Genomic DNA, 24,976 nt, shown 5'->3' with positions numbered 1-24,976 from the left:
TTCGGAGTTGATATTCTTTTACTGGCCCACCTCAGAACAGAAAGTTAGAATCCGGCCCAAGAGACATACTAAGTTTGACATCCCTGCATTAGTCCCAACATTCGTTATCAATAGCAGTAGTGGTTTCTAGAAGCAGGATTTTATCAGTTTTCATGCATCCACTCTAATTTCAGTTACCAGATTTTTATAACCCTAAGGCGCACATAAAAGTCTCCGATTTTCATTAAATTGTGCGACGGGCCCGATCATGCAGTGCGCCTTGTGTGTCATGTAAAGCGGCGAACGGAGACCAGCTCGTTGGCTTTAGGGTTAATGCCCTCCTCGCGACTGGGAGGTCACAAGTTCGAGTCTTGGCCAGGTCATATCTAAGACTTACAACATTTTTGGGTCAAATCCGATTTTTTTATGAGATCGTTCAAATTTCTAACTAAATGCCATCTCCTGTGACTTCTATACGTCTTCTGATTGAAAACGACAAGTGTCCCGGTGACAGAAGACAAAACGTGACATCACACACAATGCATTGTTTGAGGAAGTGCTCATGGACGCTAACGCTGTAGCGTATCTAGCAATTTGAAAGTTATTGTGCTACCGGAGGCGGAAAAGAGTTTTCCCCCAAAATATGAATCTAGTCCAAAACCTCCCTTTTCCCCCATTGTCTTTTTGTCCAAAATGGTGTGTTGATTTCTACACTTGGCAGAAGAAGAAAAACCGAGCATCTACGAGAGAATTGAAGATTAATACATCGATGGTTCACAAGTGGGGGAAGCTGAAAAACAAAAGTAGACATTTTTTATCTGTGTGTTTTACTTCATAATCAATGCTTAAACAAACCACAACCAAACTCAGTTTTGCTATCGCTGTATTTAAAAATACGTGCACTTTTATGCTTGTCTAAGTTGAAAAATTCTCCTTCCGCCCTGCATAAAGTGTCCCCCTTTGGGCAAACGTTACTAAAATTTCTGTTTCCATTTTTTTGGGGAATGCAATAGTACAGTTAAGCGCAGAGCATTTGCACTTTGCATGCGCGAGGGGAAACATTTCAGGCACCCGACTGTGAGGTGCGCCTTGTGTAGTGTTACAGAAATAGGACCAGCTACGGAGACTGCGCCTTTTAACACGGTGCGCCCTACGGTTGTGAAAATACAGTAGTCAGTGTAGGGTATGGATCATTGTGAACAGAAGTATCTGTGGACTGGAAAAGCAGCGATTGCAGCAAAAGTGATTCCTAGACTGTCTCCCACACTGGCAGAAGCCATAGCAAATTCCCTCTGTCTGTCTTCAGTCTGAAAAAAAAAAGAAGAAAAACGTGACATTTGGGCAACATACATATTGGGACACAGTTATTACAAAACGGACACAAACCATTATTTAATATTGCACATCGTTCAGTAAGTTAATTTCTGAGACTTTATTACTTTTTTCCCCAAACGTTCAACACTGCGGCTTATTCAGCGATGCGGACAATTTATGTAATTTTTCCAACAGCCGCCAGCGGCGCTCAGGTACAAAAGGTAAGATTTAGACCGTTGGAATGTATGCGCCGAGGAGGGTGTGGTGCTAGAGCGTGATTTTGAATAGGGGAGCGTGGGACGACATTTGTATGATAAAGTCTCTTTCCCATACTGGGGAAGACGACTTTGAAGACGTCAATTATAAGGAGGAAGATGAGAACGGATAGCCGTGGTTTCTAAAAGTACAGGTTATTTCTTAACAGAACCATTTGTTGTGTTGCGAGCGTGTTCCTAGTAGCGTTTTGCTACCCTTCACAGGCACGGTTTGGGATGAAAGTTATAATATTATTATTAAAGCTTTGAAAACTCTCTCGGTGTACCGTCTTTCTTTCTTTGTAAATATGTGTAACCATGTATAATATGTATTTGCAACTGTATATTTTTGTAATGTATTTATTTTAGAGACTTATTCTAATATGTTTTCCACGGGCGAATCAAGAAGAAAAACACGGGGGCTGATGGGAAGTCGAGTAAAGGCGAGACGTGTTTGTGGACGCAGCGGACAATAGTGGATATATATTTTTCCCACCCTTACCTTTGGAAATATACATTTTTTTCCCTTGAATTATTTTCAACAGGACCCGGACTCTGGAGGTCTGCATCAAACATTAAGTACCTGTATCATTTTCTGTTCCTTTTGCCGGCTGTGGTTTTTGGACTGTCAATGTTATATGAAAGCTGGGTTAAATTTGTGGTTGTATCACATGATTTAATGTGGGCGCATGCGGCTTATATACAGGTGCGGCTTGTGTATGTACAAAATCGATTTTCCTCTTAAAATGTGGTGCGTGCGGCTTATAATCAGGTGCGCTCTACAGTCCGGAATTTACGGTATATATTTTTTAATGTGCGTGAATAAGATTCAACCCATCCAGGAAGCAGGGTTCGTAAACCTTTTTCGCGTTGACTTCGACTAAAATAAATTTTCTATCTTGCTGCTAGCACATACTTTTACGTACTGTTTTGCGCTGTTCCTATTTATGATCTGCGATCTTTTTGTGTCAATGGGCTGCTATGAACTGACATGAATTCTGCCACAACAATGCACATGCAGCTTCAATATGTCACACTTGTTTACAAACACTAAAAAGGCTATAAGTGTTGGTTCATAATGGAAGTCAATAAGAAGGACGAAAAAAAGAAAGTACTGTATGTATAAAAAGCACATTTTTGGGCCAAATTTTGACTCATTTAAATTATTTTGATTACTCCGAAGCAGAGTGCATTTAATTTTAGAAATTGAGACGCTTTAAAAAAAATAGCAGGAATTCCCATGACTAGTCTTGTGAACCTGTCCATTTGCATGCGAAAGTAGGGGGCGGTAACACTTAACATGACAACTCGATAATGAGGACTGGAACCACCATCCGCTTCATTTTATGCACTCTATTTTTTTTTCTTTCTTCACTTAAAAGCGTGGTTGATCGAGTCAGACTGCAATGGAAATAATTTCAAGCATTTTCAAGCATTTCTCCCAAAATTCAAGCATTTTCTTGACCTATAAACACAACATTAAAATTCAAGCATTTTCAAGCATTTCGAGCACCCGTACAAACCCTGTGGAAGAGACGGACACACCTCTTTGCTTATGAAGTAGAAGGTGTTCACGTATGCGGTTCCACCTAGCAGACCCTCATAGAAGATGATAAAAAACACCAGCCATACACTGGGAATGAATTGGTAAGACACTTCCAGCAGCAGCAACACTGCATTCAACACCTGTGAAGTAAAGAAAACATGTTAATTCCAGGTGATGGGTTGAAATCGATTCACGCAGCAATCCTCAAGCGAAACCAACTGGAGCAAAAACAAAGTCAAGCTGAGCATCTCCTAATTTTAAATGTATCAGTGTAAAATATACTGAAATCTACCTTGTTCTGTAATCTTTTCAACACAGGCTTTGTACAATTTCTTTTCATAGACAGATTCAAAGACTTTTCAAGGACTTTCTAAGACAATTTTCCAAGTGCCATTATAAGACAAAATCCACGTTTAGGCATTGCTTTCTTGTTTACCGTTTTCTATCCATCGTTCGTTTAAACAGCAGCCTCGCGGCCTCTCTGTATTTTCACCTGTCCTCTTGGGTGCAAAGTCAGAGGGTTATTACGCTCCGCATGACAACGTCATATAAACATGTGCCATCTGCTGTAAATTACAATGGAAGAAGAAATGCAATGGCAAAGCATAGCCACCAGAGAGCAGTCTCTGGCATTTTCTAGCAGACTTGTTATATATTTCTTCATTTCAGGCATGTTCCATCAAGTCAGACCTTCAAGACGCATCGCAACGATTTCAAGCATTTGCAGGCCCTTCACCCAAATTCAAGCACTTTTCAAACCTTGAAAACACAACATTGAATTTAAAGCATTGTCAAGGATTTCAAGCACCCGTATGAATCCTAGATACATCTCTACCTTCCTATACCCTCGATTCTGAAACGTGTGGGTTTAGCAGGGACTTATCCCAACAACATGCGCGGCACACGCGCGCACACACACACTTTGCACTGCAAAATGCAACTACCGTATTTTCCGCACTATAAGGCGCACATAAAATCTGTTTTTTTTTTTTAAAGCTGACTATGCGCCTTATAATCCGGTGCACCTTATATATGGATCAATATTGAATTACAAGGTCTCGCAACTAAGAGAAGCAGCCACCGACTCCATTTTTCGCGTAGAAGAAGTGCGCCGTGCATACTGGGAAATATTAAACAACGATTCGCTTTTATTTGTGTGTTTGTATAAAGACCCTGAAATGGCTCCTATTAAGAGACACGCTTACAACGCAGAGTTTAAACTCAAGGCGATCAGTCACGCAGTAGGACACGGTAATAGAGCAGCAGCGAGGGAGTTTAACATTAATGAATCGAACACGAGAGTGGCTCGAGCCGGCAGAATTAAGAGTCCCCCTAGGAACTCGCTAACTGAACAATGGTTCCATGGGTGAATTATGTAAAACCCACTACAACGTTTTACATTTTACAGTTATTATGTTATTGCTTTACTGTTATTGTTTTGCACTTATTATTTTTGCACATTACGAGTGTCACTATATTGTGATTGCACTAACGTTTTTATTTACCATAACAGTATCAGACGTTTTTTTTGCGTGTTGACTAAATGGAGGAAAAGTAAACTGTCATGCCTTGATGTTGTTCAAAGATGTTAAAGATGTGTCACGAAAATGCTTTACCTCAGAGAAAATAACAAAACAGCTGTTTATTTATTTTGGGAGTGAATGGAGTTGTGGAAAGCTTGTTTGTTATCAATAAAGTTTGACTGACCTATCTGACTGTTTTGTTGACATTCCCTTTAGCGTGGCACCATCTAGAGCACATATGTCAGAATCAAGGCCCGCGGGCCACATTAGGCCCGCGAGAGGGTTTTACCTGGCCCGCGTGACGATATCAATATATTATTAGATCCGGCCCGCAGGCCGCTGCAAGCCAGCAGCCCGCAGTACGCACGAATACTACATTTCCCACAATGCAACGGGGACGCACCAAGCGGGAGCACAGCGGGAGGCGGTTTAATTTATTCAGCAGTCGATCAGCAGCAGTCATTAGCATAACAGCAAAAATAGATCGCCAAATCAGCCCGGCCATTTTACCGAGGGGGGATTTCATCAAAAACTGTATGCTTAAAGTCTGTGACGAACTTTGCCCAGGCAAAAGACAACTTTTTTCAAACATCAGCCTGAGCAGAAATACCATTGCTGATCGCGTAGACCTGTTGTATAACAATCTAAAAGAGCAGCTTGTTACAAAGGGGAAAGATTTCATCGCATATTCCCTGGCTGTGGACGAGAGCACAGACATTTCTGACATTGCCCAGTTGTCAGTTTTCATCCGCGGAGTGGACTCCAGCCTCAACGTGACAGAGGAGTTGTTAGCGCTACGTCCTATGCACGGCACAACTACTGGACATGATTTGTATGAAGAGGTCTCAAGATGTGTAAACGAGATGGAGCTGTCTTGGGAAAAACTCGTGAGTCTGACAACAGACGGAGCACCTGCGATGTGTGGACACAAGAGTGGACTGGTGGCAAAGATACGGGAGAAGATGCAGAAGGAAAACGTCACACGAGAGCTGACAGCTTATCACTGTATCATACACCAAGAGTCCTTGTGTGGTAAAGCCTTGAAAATGAAAGATGTAATGAGCACCATCACATGCGCAGTTAACTTTATCAGAGCCAAAGGGTTAAATCACCGCCAGTTTAAGTCATTTCTGTGCGAGTTAGAAACGGAGCATGGTGATTTGCCCTATCACACTGAGGTCCGGTGGCTAAGCCAGGTAAAGGTGCTGCGCAGGTGTTTCGAGCTTCGTGAGGAGATTTGTTTGTTCTTGGACAGCAAAGGGAAAGACACAACACAACTCCGAGACGAAAGGTTTTTGTGTGAAATGGCTTTTCTGTGTGACATTACGAGTCACCTGAACGCAATGAACCTGCAGCTGCAGGGTCGGGCTCGTGTCATCTCTAAAATGTACACTACAGTGAAAGCATTTCAAGCCAAACTGACTCTGTGGGAGGCACAAATGCGGAAAGAAAACTTGAGTCACTTTCCTAGCAGTCAGACCATGAAAGATGAGCTATCTACCAGTGTTTTCCCGAGCGCAGAGTTTGCTGATAAAATTATTATACTCGCTGCTGACTTTCGACACCGATTTGCTGACTTTGAAGCACAAAAAAGCAGGTTTGCACTGCTCAGCAATCCATTTGCCGTTGATGTGGAAAGCTCACGGCCAAACCTCCAAATGGAGTTGATTGAGCTACAATGCGATGATGCGCTAAAGGCAAAATACGCAGCAGTGGGTGCTGCGGAGTTTGTGCGCTTCCTCCCCGACACAATGCCCCAGCTGCACACCCAGGCTGCTCAAACATTGTGTATGTTTGGCAGCACATACCTGTGTGAACAACTGTTTTCCTTAAAGAAACTGAACAAAACATCACACAGAAGTCGACTTACTGCTGAACACCTTCACTCAGTTCTGAGGATTTCTTTAGCTCAGAGCCTGACCCCGAACATTGATGAACTTGTGCAAAAGATGAAGCACTGCCAAGTATCAGCGTCAGCCTCAAACAAGTAATGTAGTGTTGTAGTAATACAGTAATGTATATAAATGTAGGTAAATACAGTAATAATACAGTAATGTTTCCTGTGCAATTACACATTTGAAGTTTTTACTCCGTTCAAGTTTAAAAGTTAAATATGCACATAAAGAAGGTCTTGTTTTTGGTTGTTCCCCTCGGGAATTTTAAAGCTTTATTGTCTATGTTGACTATGTTGTTTTTGTTTGCCGACTCCGTTCCTGGGAGTGTTTCTTGTTTTTCGGCTTTTCATGGAAAATAGATCTTGATGTGGACAACAGTCTTTTGATAAAATTGTCTCCTATTTAGCAGAGAAAATTACTTTTGATTGTTATTATTTGTTAATCAGTAATTCCTTTTTTCACACTAACCCAGAGAAAGCACAGAAAGGAAAGTCAGTGTACATTTGAGCAGGACAGATGAGGTCCAGTGTGTTGATTGCTATTGGTTTTAAGTAACAAGAGATTTTTGCACTTTATTTTATTGTATTTCGAGGCAATATTTCTTTTTAATAATTTCAGATGATTGAATGATAGAAAATTGTTATGAGTTGTTGTTATGAGATATGTTTTTTTATATAAAGGACATTTGTATTTTGTGCCTGCTGAAATTAAAAATGACTGACAGAGTCATAAGAAAATATTGCTTTATTTATCCAATCATATTGTAATATATTTGTTATGTTTTCAGTAGGTTAAATCTTGGTTTCAGTAAAGATTGGACAGTCCGGCCCTCGGCTTGTAGCCAAATGTTTTATTTGGCCCTCCGTCCATTTGACTTTGACACCCCTGATCTAGAGGTTGCATAACGTAACTACATCCTCTACTGTAGTCAAGTCAAGTCACGTTTATTTACCGTAAATAGCCCTTAATCACAAAAATGTCTCGAAGGACTGCACAGAATTACAATTACAAAATTGCACAATTACCTGATCTTAAGCCAGCATGCACTTATAGCGCCTTATAATGGGGTGCGTCTTATGTATGGCAAAAGTTTTAAAATATATCATTCATTGAAGGTGCGCCTTATAACATGGTGCGCCTTATAGTGCGGAAAATACGGTAGCCGTTTTGCTAGTTGCACAATTCATTTCCAACCTGGAGGCCGAAGGTTAACATCTCAATACGGGGAGCATGAGAGGCTGCTCCCGTGGGGACTGACGCACAGACTTTGCTGTAGAATGTTTAGCAAACCAGTGTTTGCTAAAATTCACAATCTGATATCAATGGGATAAACATATGCGCTGCCCAGACTTCAGTCACTACTACATCCACTTTTCTTTGGGTGGGAGGAGCATGTTGGTGTGTGGGCTCTGCCCAAACCTTTGACCCCCTGGTAACACCCCTGCATGCAATTTTTTTTCTCCATGATTCTGTGTTGTATATGTTCATATTTGCTTACCTGCAGTAAAGCAAGGGCCCAAAGCTTTCTGATCTTCATACAACAAAGCGAGGAACGGGAGAGAAACACACCAAGCTGATACATTGTCTGATACCTACCAGCAAAAGAAACCACAATGAATTTTTATCAAAAAATGACAAAACTAAACAACAAAATGGAATATGCGATTGATGTCAGTAAAACACATTCCCAATACTCATTCAAATTATAGTTGCACTCTTCTAGGCACAATGGAAACATTCTTCAGGCATGTAATCATATTTTTTTGTTCTCATATTTTTGTGGTTGTAAGGTGTGTTCATATGTAGCCACAAATGCCATGCACTAAGGTAGGCTGAAGAAAACATGGCTGCCATTTCGCACTAACTGCTGCGCCCACAGATATGTACAGAAGACTAGATAGGACACCCCCCTTTGACCCGCTTGGCTACTTTGATCCTAAACTATCGGACATCAAAAAGAGAATGCCGGCTCATTGTGCCGCCTATGGATACACTCAACGCTGTACCGTAGAGTTCCGGAAAGCTGGAATCACCTTTCATAGGTAAAAATGTGTTTGCCTTTTTTATAAATTCATTATTTAATCTTGTTGAGAGCTTCAGTAGTTCCAGACCAATGGTTCACAAACTTTTGCAGGCTATTTATTACTTTTATTATAACGTTTCACGAATTAACTTGCATAAAAAAAAGTGTTACCTCGAATCGATAATGCGGTTTTGGGGTTGGAAACCATTAGATATTTTTAGCTGGAGTCACAGCATTGGTTATGTCTTTGTGCCATTGCGAAAAATTTTCGTACGGCGTGAAGGTCGCAAATGCTGCTTTGATGGAGATTTGTTTACGTCTCAGTCCACTTGTAGATGCACCTTCTTCGTCTTTTACTTGTAATCCTTTTTACATGCCATTTCTAAGGTGCTGGTACAAATAACTTGTGTTTTCTCTGGACCTAGCGACTACGCAAAAGCAAATTCTGCGACGGGTGTTTTTCTTCTGTTCCACGTCCGCCTCCTAAAAACCAAAATAGGTCCAAACAAGTGATGTACCGCCCTTCTTTGGTGCAAGCTTCGTTTCCTTCTCGTTTGTTGACTCTGGGACTATGTTTACGGAGTCCGCCATGACACTCAAAGAGCTTGCACGGTGGGTGTGGCATAGTGTGGCGCTTGCAAACTTTGAATCGCATTTATTGGCTTGTGACATTAATAAAACTTGCCTCTGATTGTTCGGCGCTTTTAAAACTCGAACAGTAACAATTGTGGTTGGCCAAAACTCACTACACCACAAAACTTTGAAAAACAACGCAGTGCTTTGCGGTTTCACAACCGCACTACATCACATCGCCATGTCAATTTGATTTCGGTTAATCCTGCAGCCCTAACGCATCCTGTAGGAATAGTCAAACAAACGTTAAAAATTCTGACTTTGGACTGCCGCCCCCTACCGCCCCCCTACTGCCCCCTTCTTTCTCACCGCCCCACCCGCAGATCTGTCCACAGCCAGCAGGGGGGCAGTACTGCCCACTTTGGGAACCGCTGCTCCAGACTCTCTTGCAATGTTTTTAAAAATATGACTGCACCACTTCGCCAGACTCACTTCCCTTGATTTCCCTTGAAAGTACAAGAAAAAAATGATGTAACACGGTCCTCTTTTAGGGTTTCTAGAACCATATTAAACTTTTAACCCTTCATGTGGCATGTTACCCTGACTGTATATCAGGGGTTGGGAACCTATGACTCGCAGCCAGATATGACTCTTTACATCTGTACATATGGCTCGGAGATAAAATGCTACCAGTGCCAATTTTATCTGCAGTGTTCCAAGTTTGATGATCTCCAAGTTGAGTTAAAGTTTGTGCATTACAGAAAAAAACATTGGTGATTCAAGTAGTTTGGTCCAAAATACCAGGTTTTGGCTGTACAAAGCTCAAAAATCCCAAATATGGAAGCCTGTTAAACAAAGTATGTTCAGTCTTTAGATACTTAGTGATTAAAACCCACAACACATACTGTAAACAAACAAAAAAAAAACGCCAGCCAACCACACAAAACAATTTAATTGGGTGAGCGGTATGAGTAGGCGTATTTGATTGGGTAAGTGCTAGGGGGGGTCGGACCTCTGCAGACATAGCATCACCCCCGGTCTCTCACACACGTCCACTACGCGAAAGGGAAGTACATCCCTAAACTTTTCGTTTGCAGTTTTTTTTAACATTTTCACAAAATAACCCTTTTTTAAAATGTTTTCATACATACAGAATTTTTTGGGGGGCGAGTGATTATATTTGGTTAAATAAATGATCCTTTTAACACTGATTTTGAATTGTAGGGAGTTTTTTTTGATGAGTTTCATATAAAGTGTTACCATGTCAATGCAGTTTTTTGTAACTTGTATAATTGTTCATAAATTGATTCCCTGAAAATTTCAGTCATTATGAACAAAGGTGGTGCGAGGGTCACCACTTATTGCAAATGTCTTTGCAAATTTTCAGGAAATCCTTATACCCAATCATAGAACCCACCTGTTCCCAGTTAGCCAGTTCACCCATTGGATTTTCCAAATCAGGATTTAATAAGCATTTCTAAACCTTCTCACTATAAGGTTTTTTTAAACATGTGGTAAACATCAAATTCCAAATGAGTCAATGTCTGCCATAATTACAAGGTGAAGAATAGGGTTCGTACACATTTTTCATGCCCACATTCAAGCACTCAAAGGACTTTCAAAGCCAAGTCAGGTATGTTTGCTTATTTTTTCAATAGGTATTTATTTTTTTAACAAATTATATTTTTCCCACCAAGAGGTGCACTCTCCCTTTAGACTTTCATATTAAGGCTAGGGCCTTGAACTATCATCAGGTGGGTTGCGAGTTTGAGACACCTGAAGTAAATTGTAAACAGTTACCCAATCCCAGTTTAATTTGAAACAGTAGAAAATAAATTGCTGGATATATCAAGGGTATTACTAACCATCGATATTGCTCTGCATGTGTAAGGAAAGATGTCCTGAAATATAGAAGCTCCATCTGGAAAGAGATTTGCAATACACCTGTAGTATTTAACATGAGATACCTGCCATATCAAAGCAAATACAGAAAAAACACAGTGATAGTGGTATGATACATAACTTACCAAGCCCTGGTTAATGAAGTATTCAGCAAAGTAGACTAATCCCAAAGCACAAACAAACGGTATTAACACCTGCAAGATATATGAGAGTTGGGCGGTGAGATTTTGAAAATAACACTGAAAATGGGCAAAAGGAAAATCAGTGTAAATATTTTTTCGCTTTCTAATTTTGTTTTGAGTGATATTATTTCACAGGGGAAATATTTTAAATGAAGGCATGAATAATTTGCAATAACAATTATTACTATGGTAATTTGGACAGGTTCGAAAAAAAAGCAGTAATGTTTTGTATACACACAAACAGGAACTGAATAAAAACTGGGTATGGCGTAGCAGTAGTGTTTCTGCCAACCACAAAGTCTAATGTGATGTTTATAAAAGGGAAGTGACACCCCTGTAAAAGTGAAATGATCCTAAACCACTTTAAATGAAACGAAAAACAAAAAACAAAAACAGCCAGACACTCGGCACCCTCAGAGCTCTGAACCTGAAACTTCCCCTGGTTAGTACTAACAGTGAGGTTTATATTGAACTTACTTTGAAAATGTGCAATTTTTCTCTGAGTGTAAGCAGCCCAGACCGCCTTTCCTCTGTAACATTGAAAGAAAAATATAACGTTTAGTGTTCTACTACACAACTTAAGATCCAAACTTTTTTCATTCAAATATTTAAAATAATCCAATTACCATATATATATATATATATATATATTGTTTTTAAAACCAAGCAGTATTCATGCTTAATAGGAAAACTGTGATGCTTATGATTATTAAACTATAATGATAAACAAAAGCACCTCTGAGAGAAATTTTGCTCATTTAATATTAAGAAATGTTAGAATAATAATAATTTTTCATTATTTATGTCCAGAATAAAGGCACTCCTCCATATATATATATATACAGATATATTTATCTATCTATACATATATATATGTGTTTGTGTGTTAGATAGATATAGATATATGGGGTCGCTAAGAAGCACTGCTTTATTCAATAAAGATAGCATTAATCATAAATATACCCCATACCTTTTCAAGTACTGTATATGACTATCTTAGCTGCAAATGTCTGCTTTTTAATACAATATCTATATAAGTGTATACAGGCCCATTTCCAGTAATCAGCACTCCAGTGTTGTAATAGTACATTGTGTTTGCTAATTGCATTAGACAGCTAATGGACAACAAGAAAACCCTTGTGAATCTATGTTAGCACAGCTGAAATCAATTGAGCTGGTTAGAGAAGCGGACCTTTCTTTGTACTAGTCAAGTATATGGAAAAAATCGCATATGGGGTGTGATTAAACTTTCAGAATGGCCCAAAGGAAGATAACTTACATGTGAAACCCAACCGTGTTCTCTAGTTTTAAGAAATGAAGGCTATCCCATGCAAGAATTTACCACAAAACTGAAGATTTCCTACAACGGTGTGTACTACTTCCTTCAGAGAAAAGGACAAAAAAGTAGAAGAAGTGAGAGGCCCTACTGCACAGACAAGCAAGAGGACAAGTGCATTAGAATCTGTTTGTGAAATAAACACCGTAAAGATCCTCAAACAGCAGCTTTGTTAAAGAGTACCGGCAAAACGCGAGTGTCAACATCTATGGTGAAGAGGCGACTCAGATATGCTGGCCTTCAATGCAGAGTGGCAAAGAAAAAGCCATATCTGAGACTGGCCAACAAAAGAACACGGACATTGTAAAACTCATTCAATAAATAAAAGTGTGATTTTTTTTTTTATAGAGAACACACTATTATATTGATGACTCCAAACCTTTGAACGGTAATGTAGACATGTATACTGTAGTAGGGATTTTCAGCTTGATAATGATCACCAACACACCAGCTTGGCAACAAAGGATTGGCTTTGTAAGAGGTCCTGGAGTGGCCTAGCCAGTCTTGTGATCTCAATCCAGTAGAAATTTTTGGGAGGGAGTTGAAAGTTTGTGTTTACCAACGGCAGGGCCCAAACATCACTGCTTTAAAGACCAGAGCCAAAACATCACTGCCCTAAAGATCTTCATGATTGCTTACTTTAGACGTGGGATGTCAGATAATTTGTCATTGCCCAAAACATTAACAAAATAATATGTAGAAACTATTGGTAAAAGGAAGATAGGTAAAGACTGGCCTTGGAAGAGAAGATTGGTAGAAATGGGTGGGCACAGGCAAATATAGGGAAATGCCAGTATGGCATTGGATGAACACAGGGATCGTAAGCCATATATGGTTCTTTTTATGAGTACATTTGGCTCAGAGATAAAATGGAACCTGTGCAATTATTTACTGTAATGTTAGATGCTCAGCTGAATGTAGCACGTAAGAAAGCCAGGATACCACTATCTTTGCATAGTGTCCAGTTCAGTATATATAGGGCATCATCGTAACTACAGTTAACAGTCAAGTTATCACACCAACATAACCCGTTTAAGCTGTACATTGCCAAAGAAACCTTTAGCTGGAAGGTTATTAAATAATCTTCACTGTTGGACACTTTATGATTAAAATAACAAAAAACTAAAACAAAACAAAAACCCACAGAAAAAAATGCAAACACACAAAAACTATAGAGCAATCTAAATGGGTGAGCGATAGGAATGGGTGGCGCTATACAAAAACTCTTCCTACACTGAAGGTAAATCTGTGGTATCCTTGTTTGCTGTATTTTGTGACATTTTTACAAAATAATTTTGCTCGCACCTTGTTTTGAAAACATGATTTAGGACAAAAACTATGTTCAAAATGAGTCTCTACACTCTTACTGCGGGAGGGAGACAAATTTTAAGTTGTATATTAATATGGGTATGGGACACATGCTCTGGCATGTTCTTATTTCATATATTGGATCAAATCAAACGTCACACAGTAAAATAAAATGTGCTGAATATTTAGCTTGTGTCTGGAAAGCAGTTTTAGCAGGTTTCTTGTCCTATTATATGGCATCTCTCTCTCTCTCTCATAAAAAAATATCAAAATATATTTGCTTTTATGGCTCTTTGCGTCATAAAAGTTTTCGACCTTTGGCTAAACAGCTTGCAGTCAACACATTAAGGAAAATACAAACTAAACAAATTAAGCCATTATGACAATTTGTAAATTGAAAATTGAATAAGTTATGATGGGAGATGATCTTTCCAAGCACTGAACTTAACTTATATTTCTTTTTTTGTGTTGACTTTTTGTCCATACCATTGCTATTTGTTTCCTGCTCTTCTTCGTTCTCATCCATCAGCTGCTGTCGCTCTTCAGAAGTCTCGATAGCGTCATCATTTTCTCTGCATTTCCACTGAGTAAATAAAGGCGGTGGAACCAGCAGGATAAAGTAACTAGGAGATGAGACAACGCAGAATAAATCAATGTATAGTAATGATAATGTAAATAAAATTCATGACTTTCTACATTACAAAGTTGTAACATCTTGCCTATGTTTATCAGTGCAGTAGTGCAATAATTGACCTTGTAATTTTTTTCCTTCTTTTTTGGTGTTGGCTTTGATGACTAAAATTGCTAACTTGCTGCTAGCACGTACTTTGAGCTATTTTGCGTCTTCTTCTATCTATGATCTACAATCTTTTGGGGTAAATTGGATTCTATTAACTGACTTGATTTCTGTCGTTTTGCTTAAACAATGTACATGCAGCTTCGATACGTCATACTTGTTTATAAACACGGAAAATGCTTAATAGGGGTTGGGTCATAATGGAGGACAATGAGAAGGACAAAAAGAAGAAAGTACTGTATGTATCAAAAGCAGAAAAAAGAGCCAAATTTTGACTCATTTATTTGGATTGCTCCAAAGCAAAGTGCATTAAATCTTCCAATCTTAGAGACTGCTGATCTTTTGATTTTTAGAATTTATTTCGCACTTAAAATATTTTACATTTGTATTTCATTGTTTTGCATTTTTAGGGACTTTGTGTTGTTGTTCATCTTTAAATCTGTTCAGTGGATAAAAATCTAAAATTGTATTGTATTCTAAAAAAATTTTTGAAGATCTGTGAATATTTAAATTCATATTTCATGTGTTTTGCAGGGATTCAGAGCAAAATGTATGAAATTATTAATTATTAAATAATTTGGGCCATAACGTTTTATTATTTCTGATAAAATGTCCCAAAAAAAAGAAGAAAAAAAAATTCCATGACTAGTCTGTTAAACCCCCTCATCTTGGATGCGACAGCAGGGGGATGTAACGCTTCCCATGACAACTCGGTAATGAGGACTGGAGCCACCATCGGCGTCATTTTTACGCATTAAAAAGAGTGCTCTATTGAGTCAGACAGCCAGGACGTAATTTAATGATCAACTTAATTTCAATAATTTCATTGTATTATTTGAACTTCACTCATGTATTTTAGTTCAAATGGTTAATAATACAATCAATTTAGTTATGTCTTTATTTATTTATTTTAATTGTTTTTAATTAAACTAAATTTGATGTATTTGATTTCATTATTGTAATGACAGAAAATAATAGAAAAGCACTGGTAAGTCAAGGATAGTCCATTCTTCATTAAGCTTGCCTGATGTGTAAACAAAGATAATCTGTGACGCTGTTAATTTCCTGGCAGAAAAAAAGGATTTTACCCGTTTACTTATCAGATATGGACCGTTGTGGTAACTGAGGTGTCCCAGGCAAAAGGAAGTCACAATCAACGCTCTACAAAAGGGTTCGCAATACGTTTCCATTTGTACCATCAATTAAAAGAACGCTGATATCCGATACCACCCCCAGTGAGATGGTGCGATAATAAACAATCTCAACAACAATACAAATGTAATTGGTCATGAAGCTGATCTCATGTCATGAATACCATCGTTCTTTTTGTGTTTTCTCTATAAATGTGTAATTTGTATGGATTTTGTTCACACTTACCTAATCAGCATAATGAATGGAATGGTCAGCATTACTAAGAGTGTAACCTGGGGTGAAAGGCCAACTTGAGTCAGGCCTGAATAAAGGAAGGCCCCCAAAATACCGGCTCCACCAGTTCCTGAACCCCAGGCCCCAAGTACATCCCTACAACAAGTGCAAAGATAATGTTAAAGTTTTTGGTTAAGAAACATTACACAGAAAGAAGACAGACACACAGCTTGACAATGAAAGGCACAAAATCAATTATTGATGAGTAAATGTGTCTGCAAATGCTAACTGGCAAAATATGTCTCTGTGAAAAAGAGTTATAACAATTGAAAGGTATTTACCTGTTATAGAAGACTGTGAGGGAAAGAAAGGATAACTCTCCAAATCCTGCGCTGGTACTGGCAAAAACCACACCTAGAAGCATAGAATACACATTTAAATTTGTTTTCCCTACAAAACTGAATTTACCACTACTGTACTTTAAAAGGGACATTGTATAAAATTTAGTGCCTGCTAGTGGTATAAAAAAACTTTCATTCGGGTGTTTGAAGATATTACTGAAAATGCTGGTCTACTAGTGATTCCAAGAGCCAAGAAGAGAACCGCGGGTTCAAGAGCGTACTCAATTCGGGCCCTGGTGCTCCCCCTGAGATTCAATCTGCAACCTCAGTGGAACTGTTTGAATCTAGGCTTAAACCCACTTATATTCTATAGCATTTGAATGACCTATATTTCATGTTGACAATATCTGTGTATTATCTGTTATTGCGACATCCATTGCAGCCTGGTCATCCTGGAAGGGGGCTCACCTCGTGTGCGGTCCCTTCTCAAGGTTTTTTCATTTTCCTCAGGTTGAGGTTTTTGAGTTTTTCCTTGCCCTCATGTAGGTTTCAGATCAGGGGATGGTGTAATAATAGTTTGTGGTTTGCAACAATCTGTGGTCTGCGAAGCCCTTTGAGACTCCTTAGGATTAAGGGCTATACAAATAAACATGACTTGATTTGACCTAGTTGGTCGCCTTTGTAGCATTTTCAATTAGACTGGCAGGGTCTAATGTCTTTCAGTGAGTCAGATTTTCTATCTGTACTTAATAGTACCTTTACGTACTATACGTTACTAAATGTACTATATTGTACTTTTCAGAAGCTCCAGTTCACAAGCAGTCCCAGAGGCTACCACTTCAGACCACTTGTGACTGCTCAATGCTTGTGACCGCCCATTGCAGGGGGTCCAAACCTTTCAGAAAGGGGGCCAGGTTTTGTACCATCAAAAAATCTGATGAAAATGTGTGAGGGTAGACTATACAGCCCGGGCATGATTTAAACAGTCTTTAATAAAATAACCCTTCATGAAAGGTTTGCAGTGCTTGGCTATCAGCATCTCCATTGCAGCCTGGTCATCCTTGGAAGGGGGATTACCTCATGTGCGGTCCCTTCTCAAGGTTTCTTAATTTTCCTCATGTTGAGGTTTTTGAGTTTTTCCTTGCCCTCATGAAGGTTTTAGATCAGGGGATGGTGTAATAATAGTCTGTGGTTTGCAAAAATCTGTGGTCTGTGCAGCCCTTTGAGACTACTTGATATTAAGGGCTATACTAATAAACATGACTTGACTTGACCTAGTAGGTCGTCTTTGTAGCATTTTCATTAGACTGGCAGGCTCTTGTAAAAAAGCACTGCTGAGCTGTTAAAAAAGCTTTTAGTTCCTTCACCTTTTTACATTGTTCATGTACATTTAGCTTGTCGTAGTCTGGCAGTGCCACTTGTCAATATATTCTTTGAAAACAGCCACAGTTCGTTGGCAAACTAGGCAAACGCAGTTGTTTCGAATTTTGTTGAAAAAATTACTCAAATTTCCATATGTATTGGAAACCTGCAGCCCTGATAGTCAACTTTCCATTTTTTGTTTACAGTCACCATGTGGCAGAAAGCTGAGGGCAAAGTGCCCAAAGGGCTACTGCCATCATCTGGTGAAATATAGAATTGTTTTGGTAAAAATGTATTTCATACTGCGGTCAACATTATGGTGGGCCACATATTATTGATTTATGACAGAGGCAGCAGGCTGGACTTTGGACATGCCTGGCTGACTGCCATCAGCTCGGTTCAACTTGCGCATGCACCAGCCGCCATCACGCACCTGATTCGGCGCCCTGGGTTACACTTGTACCTGTATTCTGCAGCAAGTTCGTTTTGATCGCATCTCTTTGAAGGCATTTCATAGCATCTCCTTTTCGTGGCTTTTTAAGTTGTCTGAGAAAAAAGGAGAATGCTGCGCATGGTGCACCGATCCCTTAATCACCAGTGTCGTAGCAACACTACTTCCTGTGGTGTGTCTTGGGCAAGTACAGCCTGGCAGCACCCATCATTTTTGTTTTTGGGTAGGAGTTTGCATTTTATTTTAAAGCTCATATCGACAATTCCACCAAATTTGTGCCACTCCGTAGTCCAACCAGCATCATATGAGGTAAGGATCATATGTGAGGGACAAAGTGCCTCACCACGTTAAGATAGTGATACCATTGAGGTACAATTTCAGGCTAAGATACAGCCTTATCTATAATAAATAAAATAAATCCATAATAAATAAAAAATAAAGGATTTGGTATTTATATTGGGGAAAGAACTCTACTTGTATATCCTATTCCCAATAACGAACAGTTTTTTTAGTCCCTTACCTAGAATGCTCATCCAGACAGTTGAAGAGAAGGAAACAAAAAGGAAACTTGTTGCAGCCATAGTGACACAGAATAAGACTCGAAATCTGTAACGAAAGTGAACATACTGAAGCTGTTTAACATGATAACCTAACACATGTTTCCGGCTTATAACAATCACAATCAACTAAATTACAGTATACAGTATGCATATTTAAAAAGGCCTCTTCTCTGATGGGGATGAAGCGGCGTACAGGGAGGAGGTAGAGACACTGACACGATGTGGTGTTTTCGTAAAACAACTTACTGGTTTGAATCGTTAATGTTCTATTTGAATTTTGTTTTAGATATGCTTCTCAAAATATAATGTGTTATATCTAATGACTAAAAATCGACATCTTTTTCATTTTGATATTTTCCAAAACCATATATTATAAGTATTGTATAATTTCTTTAATTACCCATAAGGAACTTTGTGGATAGCAAGCGGAGCACACATCTTAATGATGAGTGTTGGCAGTATGTCAGCCAAAAGCACGGCCTGTAAGGGAAAACAAAATGAATCAAGAGTCTTTACACATATGATAAACTTGACTTTTTAAAAAAACTTCAGTACAGTAAAAATCACTATATTGTGTTCAGTACATCATAAAGTAAAGGCACTGAACAAGTAGTGTTCCTCCCCACAATTATGCAGATGTGACCACTAGATGTTGCTGTTTTATATAGTGCAGCCAAAAACGAGTGCTTTAAAGCACAAAGAAGAATACAAACTATAGAGAACTAATTTGACCAAACTGCACCATTTTTCTTTTTTTCCCGCAGCCTTTCACAGGGTATTTTGTTTTGGGAGCACCTGTAGCAACAAAATAGCAGACAATCTAACAACTCCCTCTAGGTGAGCTCCATGTTATGTAAAATATATATACATATCTCAACCTATAATTATTTGAAAAAGAATTCCACATTCATGTATTGAATCTTATTTAAATCAATATTGTTTTTTTTTAATAAATCAAAGTTTTTTACCAGTAGGAGGCGCTAATGTCCCTTTAAATTTAACCCATAATAATTTGATCTCATTTGGATAAAGTAAAATACAATTCTTTCACGTTTCCTTGGTTATTAGTTAATTAGTTATTAGTATTAGTGCAGATGGCTGGTTGAAATACTGTATTCTTAACCATGTATTACCGTACTCTAGAAAAGCTCTTGGGAGAGTTGTGTGATTTTTTAAACAGTCTACGGGATTTTATTTTGTTTTTTATGGGTTAAATTTTCAGATGTTAATGGTTTTGGGCTGTTGTTATAGAACGCCTGTAAAATACTTTGGATGACATACTTTATATAAAGTATGACAAAAAAAGAATGTTACTAATGCCCTCATCAAACAAGAGAGAATGTCAATCAGTACAGTCAATGAATGGTTTGCTAAAAACAAACTAATCAATAAATGTATTAAAAACAAAAAATATCATGGAAAAGCCACAAAGGACATTGAAATCAAATAAATATAGGTAAAGTTGAACTAGAAAAAGTGTGATTTTTAGCCATAATAATAATGTAATAATGTAATTGATACCCCTTATACATATTACACAGTTTAAATTTGCAAAGAAGACTGCAGTTACAAGTAGATGCAGACATATAACTGACAAAAATAACCTCCATATATTGTGTAGATCATTAATTTAAGTTAATCTATAGAGATTTGGGAAAAGAAATATAAAAGCAATAAAGAAACTCTACTGTACATATTGTACTTTGTGCTTTTCTGAGCTGTGCCTATATATGATCTACAATCTTTTTGTGTCAACGGGCTGCTATGAACCGAGAGGAATTCTGATTAAACAATGCACACGCATTTTGACTGTGATATTGATTGCTCTGAAGCAGAGTGCATTCAATCTTTCAATCTTTTTAGTGGCTCATAAAAAAAATTGTATGCTTTTCAGAAGATCTGTGTTTAAATTGGTTTAAATAGAATTTTAAATACGGTAGTTGTTTTATTTGACTGTTATCATTTATTTATAGCACTGAAGAGTTAATATTTTTAATTTGTATTCTATTGTTTTGTATTTTCCGGTATTTTGTGTTGTTATTCGACTTTAAATCTGTTCAGTGTGTAAAAAGCTAAAATTGTTTTGGATTTTACACATTTATGTTGTAGATCTGGGAAAGTTTCAATTTATATTGTGTTTTCAGGGGGACCCTGCAAAACATATGAAATTACTAATTACGGCATAATTTTGTGCATTAAGTTTTATGATTATTGATAAATGGTAAATGTTCTGCATTTATATAGCGCTTTTCAAGTCAATGAAGACCTCCCAAAGCGCTTTACGATGTGCTTCGCACTTACCCATTCACACACACACTCACACACCATTAAAAAATCCCCAAATCTGAGGAGCCACTTGGAGGCCAAAAGCCGACCAAAAACAGCAAGTCAAAAAAAGAAAACAAAACTCACAAACAATGTTATGGTACATGTTCGAAAGGGAGTAAGAAGTAGCATATGCTTCATCCCACATCTAGATCCCCTGTGTATTTACATGTAAAAAGCTCATTTATGAGTAAACATTTTTACATTGGCTCTGTGGATACACAATCTCTTCATTATCATCATTATCATTATCACCATCACTACTTCCTTCACTTATTTTACCATCATCATTTTCATTATTGCTATTTCCATACATTTTCAGGATATTGTATAATTAGAGTATCTATTATGATAACATAGTTCCTTGGGTGCTCATGGGGAAACTGTCTGCTACGTGATGTGTGTTGTGCCGTATACAAACATCTTTGGTCCGCCCCCAGGCAGCAGGACCACCATTCTTGAGTGTCCTGATCCGTGCATTAAAAAGACAAGTTATGGGAGCTTGAGCCAGATGCCTCCAGCACTTGTCTGCCCTAACTCTGAGATGTGAAAGATATGTCTGTTTTGTGTTCTTTTTAAAATGTATATGTGATTGTATCCCCATTTATTAAGTTTTTGTTTGAAAACAACATTAGAGTTCAAGCATTTTAAAGGATTTACGGCACCCGTACGAACTCTGAAGAATACAGTAAGTCATAGCGCGAGTTCTATTTTATCTTCGAGACATATGTCCTCATGAAAAGAGCCACGCATGACCCGAAAGCCATATGTACTCATGAAAAGAGCTATATATAGCTCGCGAGCCATATGGCCTCATTAAAAGAGCCATATATGGCTCGCAAACCATAGGTTCCTGACCTTTCCACTGAATACATATTTCATCATTAAAGCTCCAAATAAAGTTGAATATGTATTTTTTACTTACCGCTGTTGAGACAGAATTGCAATCATATCGACTGCTGTTACCAGCATTCACATCTGTAAATTCCACAGCCAATGTTTTTAAAGCAGGGTCCTGTTAAGAAACAAGGTTGGTTTGAGATGTGTTCTTTATTTCCACCAAAATATTCAAGATTAGTGGGTTGCAAATAGTGGGCTGAGAATAAGATTATGGTTGCAGACCCTTCACTAAAAGGAAATAAGAAATTTTAAATAATATTTATCTGATCTCCCCTTCTTTTTTGCACTCTTCCTATTCTTTCTGTGGGCATTTTGTTGTAGTATTTCTGTGTTTTGTAGCCTCATGGTTTCCTCAACTTCACATCTTCATCACACACACAGGGCGCACCACATAATAAGACCCGCCACAAACATTGAAGAAGTGTAAATACTTAAAGCCACAATCTGTAATATTTGACCACTAGATGGTACTGTATTGTCTATAGTAAATGAAAACCAGTGCCAAAGAGCACAGAGCAGCAGCAAGTTGCCAGACAAACATGGCAGCTGTACTAGGTAGGGATTCCACTATGGAAGGGTCTTACACTCAATTAACCGGAGCTAGGGTCTGGGTGAGCTTAGTCATTTATAATTGGGAACTGAGCTCGAATTGATAACTGATTTAAGGCAAATTGTATTTATCCTGGATATTCTTATTTTCATATTTTGTCCGTTTACATCTAGTTAATATTTCCAGAATATGTAGCAGTGAGTTGTAGAGCCCGTGTAACAATGTATGTATTGCTGAAATAACAAACTGACGGAGAAAAGGCCGATTGTTGTACTAATGAAGTTTTCACGAGATGGGAGAAAATACCGGAATACTCACATACACACAAGGTTGAATGTGTGTTTTGTTTTTTATTAGTGATTGACATTTTAAAATTGCTAAAAGTTTTAAAAGTTCATTAGGGATGATTAAGGATGATTTTTTTTTTTACACCTTTAGGTGAAGTGTTTAAATTTAAGTATAACTAGATGAAGGGAGGGCAGGGAGGGCAGCACGGCGGTGCAGTGGTTAGCGCGTGTGCGGCACAGTTCTGAAGTCATAAGATCGAACCTCCTGTGTGGAGTTTGCATGTTCTCCCCGTGCTTGCGTAGGTTTCCTCCGGGCACTCCGGTTTCCTCCCACATTCCAAAAACATGAATGTCAGGTTAATTGGCCGTTCCAAATTGTCCCTAGGTGTGAATGAGCAAGTGAGTTGTCTGTCTCTGCGTGTCCTGTGACTGGCTGGCAAACATTTCAGGTGGGATGAGCTCCAGCACCCCCGCGACCCTACTGAGTCTAAATGGTGCAGATAATGGATGGCTAGATGTAGCGATTGATAGATTTACTAGTGGCATGTACATACATTTTTGGAAATAATTATGCTGGGTGTTCTAACAACTCATTAAAGATGTGTCTCAATTGTTTTAGACAACATAGAGTAGCTTTGCAAAACATCAAAAATGACAAAATACAAACGTACACAGCTGGTGGTGTTTGGAGACTGTTGTTTTGTAAGGATGTCTTGAGCAGCACTGAGCATGACCACGTATGCAAAGTTGTTGCACAATCCGACCAGCCTAAAAAGGAAAGGGGGGGCACAAAAATAGTCAATTGAATTTTCGTCTTGACAGACAGAAGTACAATATGCATCTTTCCATTATCATATCATCTGCAAACTTGAACCTATCACAAAAAAAGACATTTTCTTAGTGAGCTGAGCTGGGTAAAAAAACAGTTCTCTAAAAAGTCAGAATTCCCATCTCTTTAAATGGTAAATGGTCTGCATTAATACAGCGTTTTTCAAGCTAATGAATAACTCCTAAAGCACTTTATAATGTGCTTCACACTTACCCATTCACACACACACACACTAACACACCAATAGGGGGTCAGCCAAGCAAGGCACCTACCTGCTTATTGGGGCATCACCGCGATGTTTCGTATTTGTTTAGAAAATTTGAAATTCTTTGACATACAACTTCTTTTTAAAGTTACTGAAGTAGTTAATTTCCCTGGGAACTCGTTACTTATAATATAGACTAATTCAGTTACTAACTCAGTTACTTTTTGGAAGAACTAGTGAATAACTGTCACTCATTTCTTTTTTAAAGTAGCGTCCCGAACACTGTTGACACAATCAAGTCTAGTAAGCGCTGAGCTGACGTATCAAGTGTAAAAGGCATGGATCGGTGCAGCATATGAAGAGCACACTCCCTACTACACTTTACAGTCAAAGTGTCACATCACCAGACCCCGTTTTGGCTGTACGTCATTAATAAAACCTTAAGATGGAAGCTCAATAAACAATTTGGGTTCACTGATGAGACGCTTTATAATGAAAACCCACAGAAAAAAATTTAAACACACAGAAACGTCAGCCAAGACCGCGGAGCAATTTTAAAAGTGAGTGGTAAGGGTGGGCGGAGCTTTGCACACAGTACACTCTGCCCAGCGCCGTCTGCACGGAAGGTAAATACGTCAGTGCCCTCGTTTCCAGTATTTTGTGACATTTTTACAAAAGCACCCTGCTTGCACCTTGTTTTGTAACCATTGATAATGAAAAAAATGAATGTCAAAAAAACTCAACGTTCTTAAGTAATTGCAGGTGGGGGACATGTTTAAAGTGCCTGAAAATATATGGTAGTATTATTGTAATGCGACATGGTTCCTATAGCTCGGTTTGTTAACGTTTCGGACACAGCAAATATCGTATGGAGACACAAGATACTCACCAAAACCCGGCCCAGTTGCGCCATTGTTTACGATCTGCAAGAGTTACAAAATTGTATATTTTTAAATTGTGCACGTTGACATAAAGCACACTATTGTTGGTAAAATACTGACCATGCCTGTGTAAGTGTTGAAGGTACTCGGTGTCCGAAACCCTCTCCATTTAGGAATTGTGTTTTAGAGGAATAATAAACATTTAACGACTCGTTAATCCCACAGATAGGTGTTCCGTAGAAATCCGTGGTTTATCCCTTTCGTTCGCGTGATTTTCAGACTTCCGGAA

The 24,976-nt window shown here is 38.5% G+C and overlaps 1 protein-coding gene across 1 annotated transcript; it reads right to left on the bottom strand.

Annotated features, from left to right (window-relative positions):
* cln3 (CLN3 lysosomal/endosomal transmembrane protein, battenin) lies at positions 1-24,976 on the bottom strand. Its single transcript, XM_088344913.1, has 15 exons — positions 24,808-24,976; positions 24,696-24,729; positions 23,444-23,540; positions 21,961-22,050; positions 19,111-19,190; positions 18,671-18,756; positions 16,338-16,410; positions 16,009-16,152; positions 14,322-14,458; positions 11,669-11,721; positions 11,135-11,203; positions 10,973-11,028; positions 8,010-8,103; positions 3,093-3,233; positions 1-1,286 (listed from the first exon to the last, which is right to left on the bottom strand). Exons 1-15 carry the CDS (start codon positions 24,854-24,856, stop codon positions 1,170-1,172), a joined length of 1,320 nt encoding a protein of 439 aa, XP_088201039.1. The 5' UTR covers positions 24,857-24,976; the 3' UTR covers positions 1-1,169.

Source organism: Urocampus carinirostris, chromosome 1 (genome assembly GCF_059441175.1).
Source record: "Urocampus carinirostris isolate Australia breed hairy pipefish chromosome 1, RoL_Ucar_1.0, whole genome shotgun sequence".
Classification (NCBI taxonomy): domain Eukaryota; kingdom Metazoa; phylum Chordata; class Actinopteri; order Syngnathiformes; family Syngnathidae; genus Urocampus; species Urocampus carinirostris.
The sequence above is the reverse complement of the archived record's forward strand: the minus strand, read 5'-3'. Positions and strand labels throughout refer to the sequence as shown.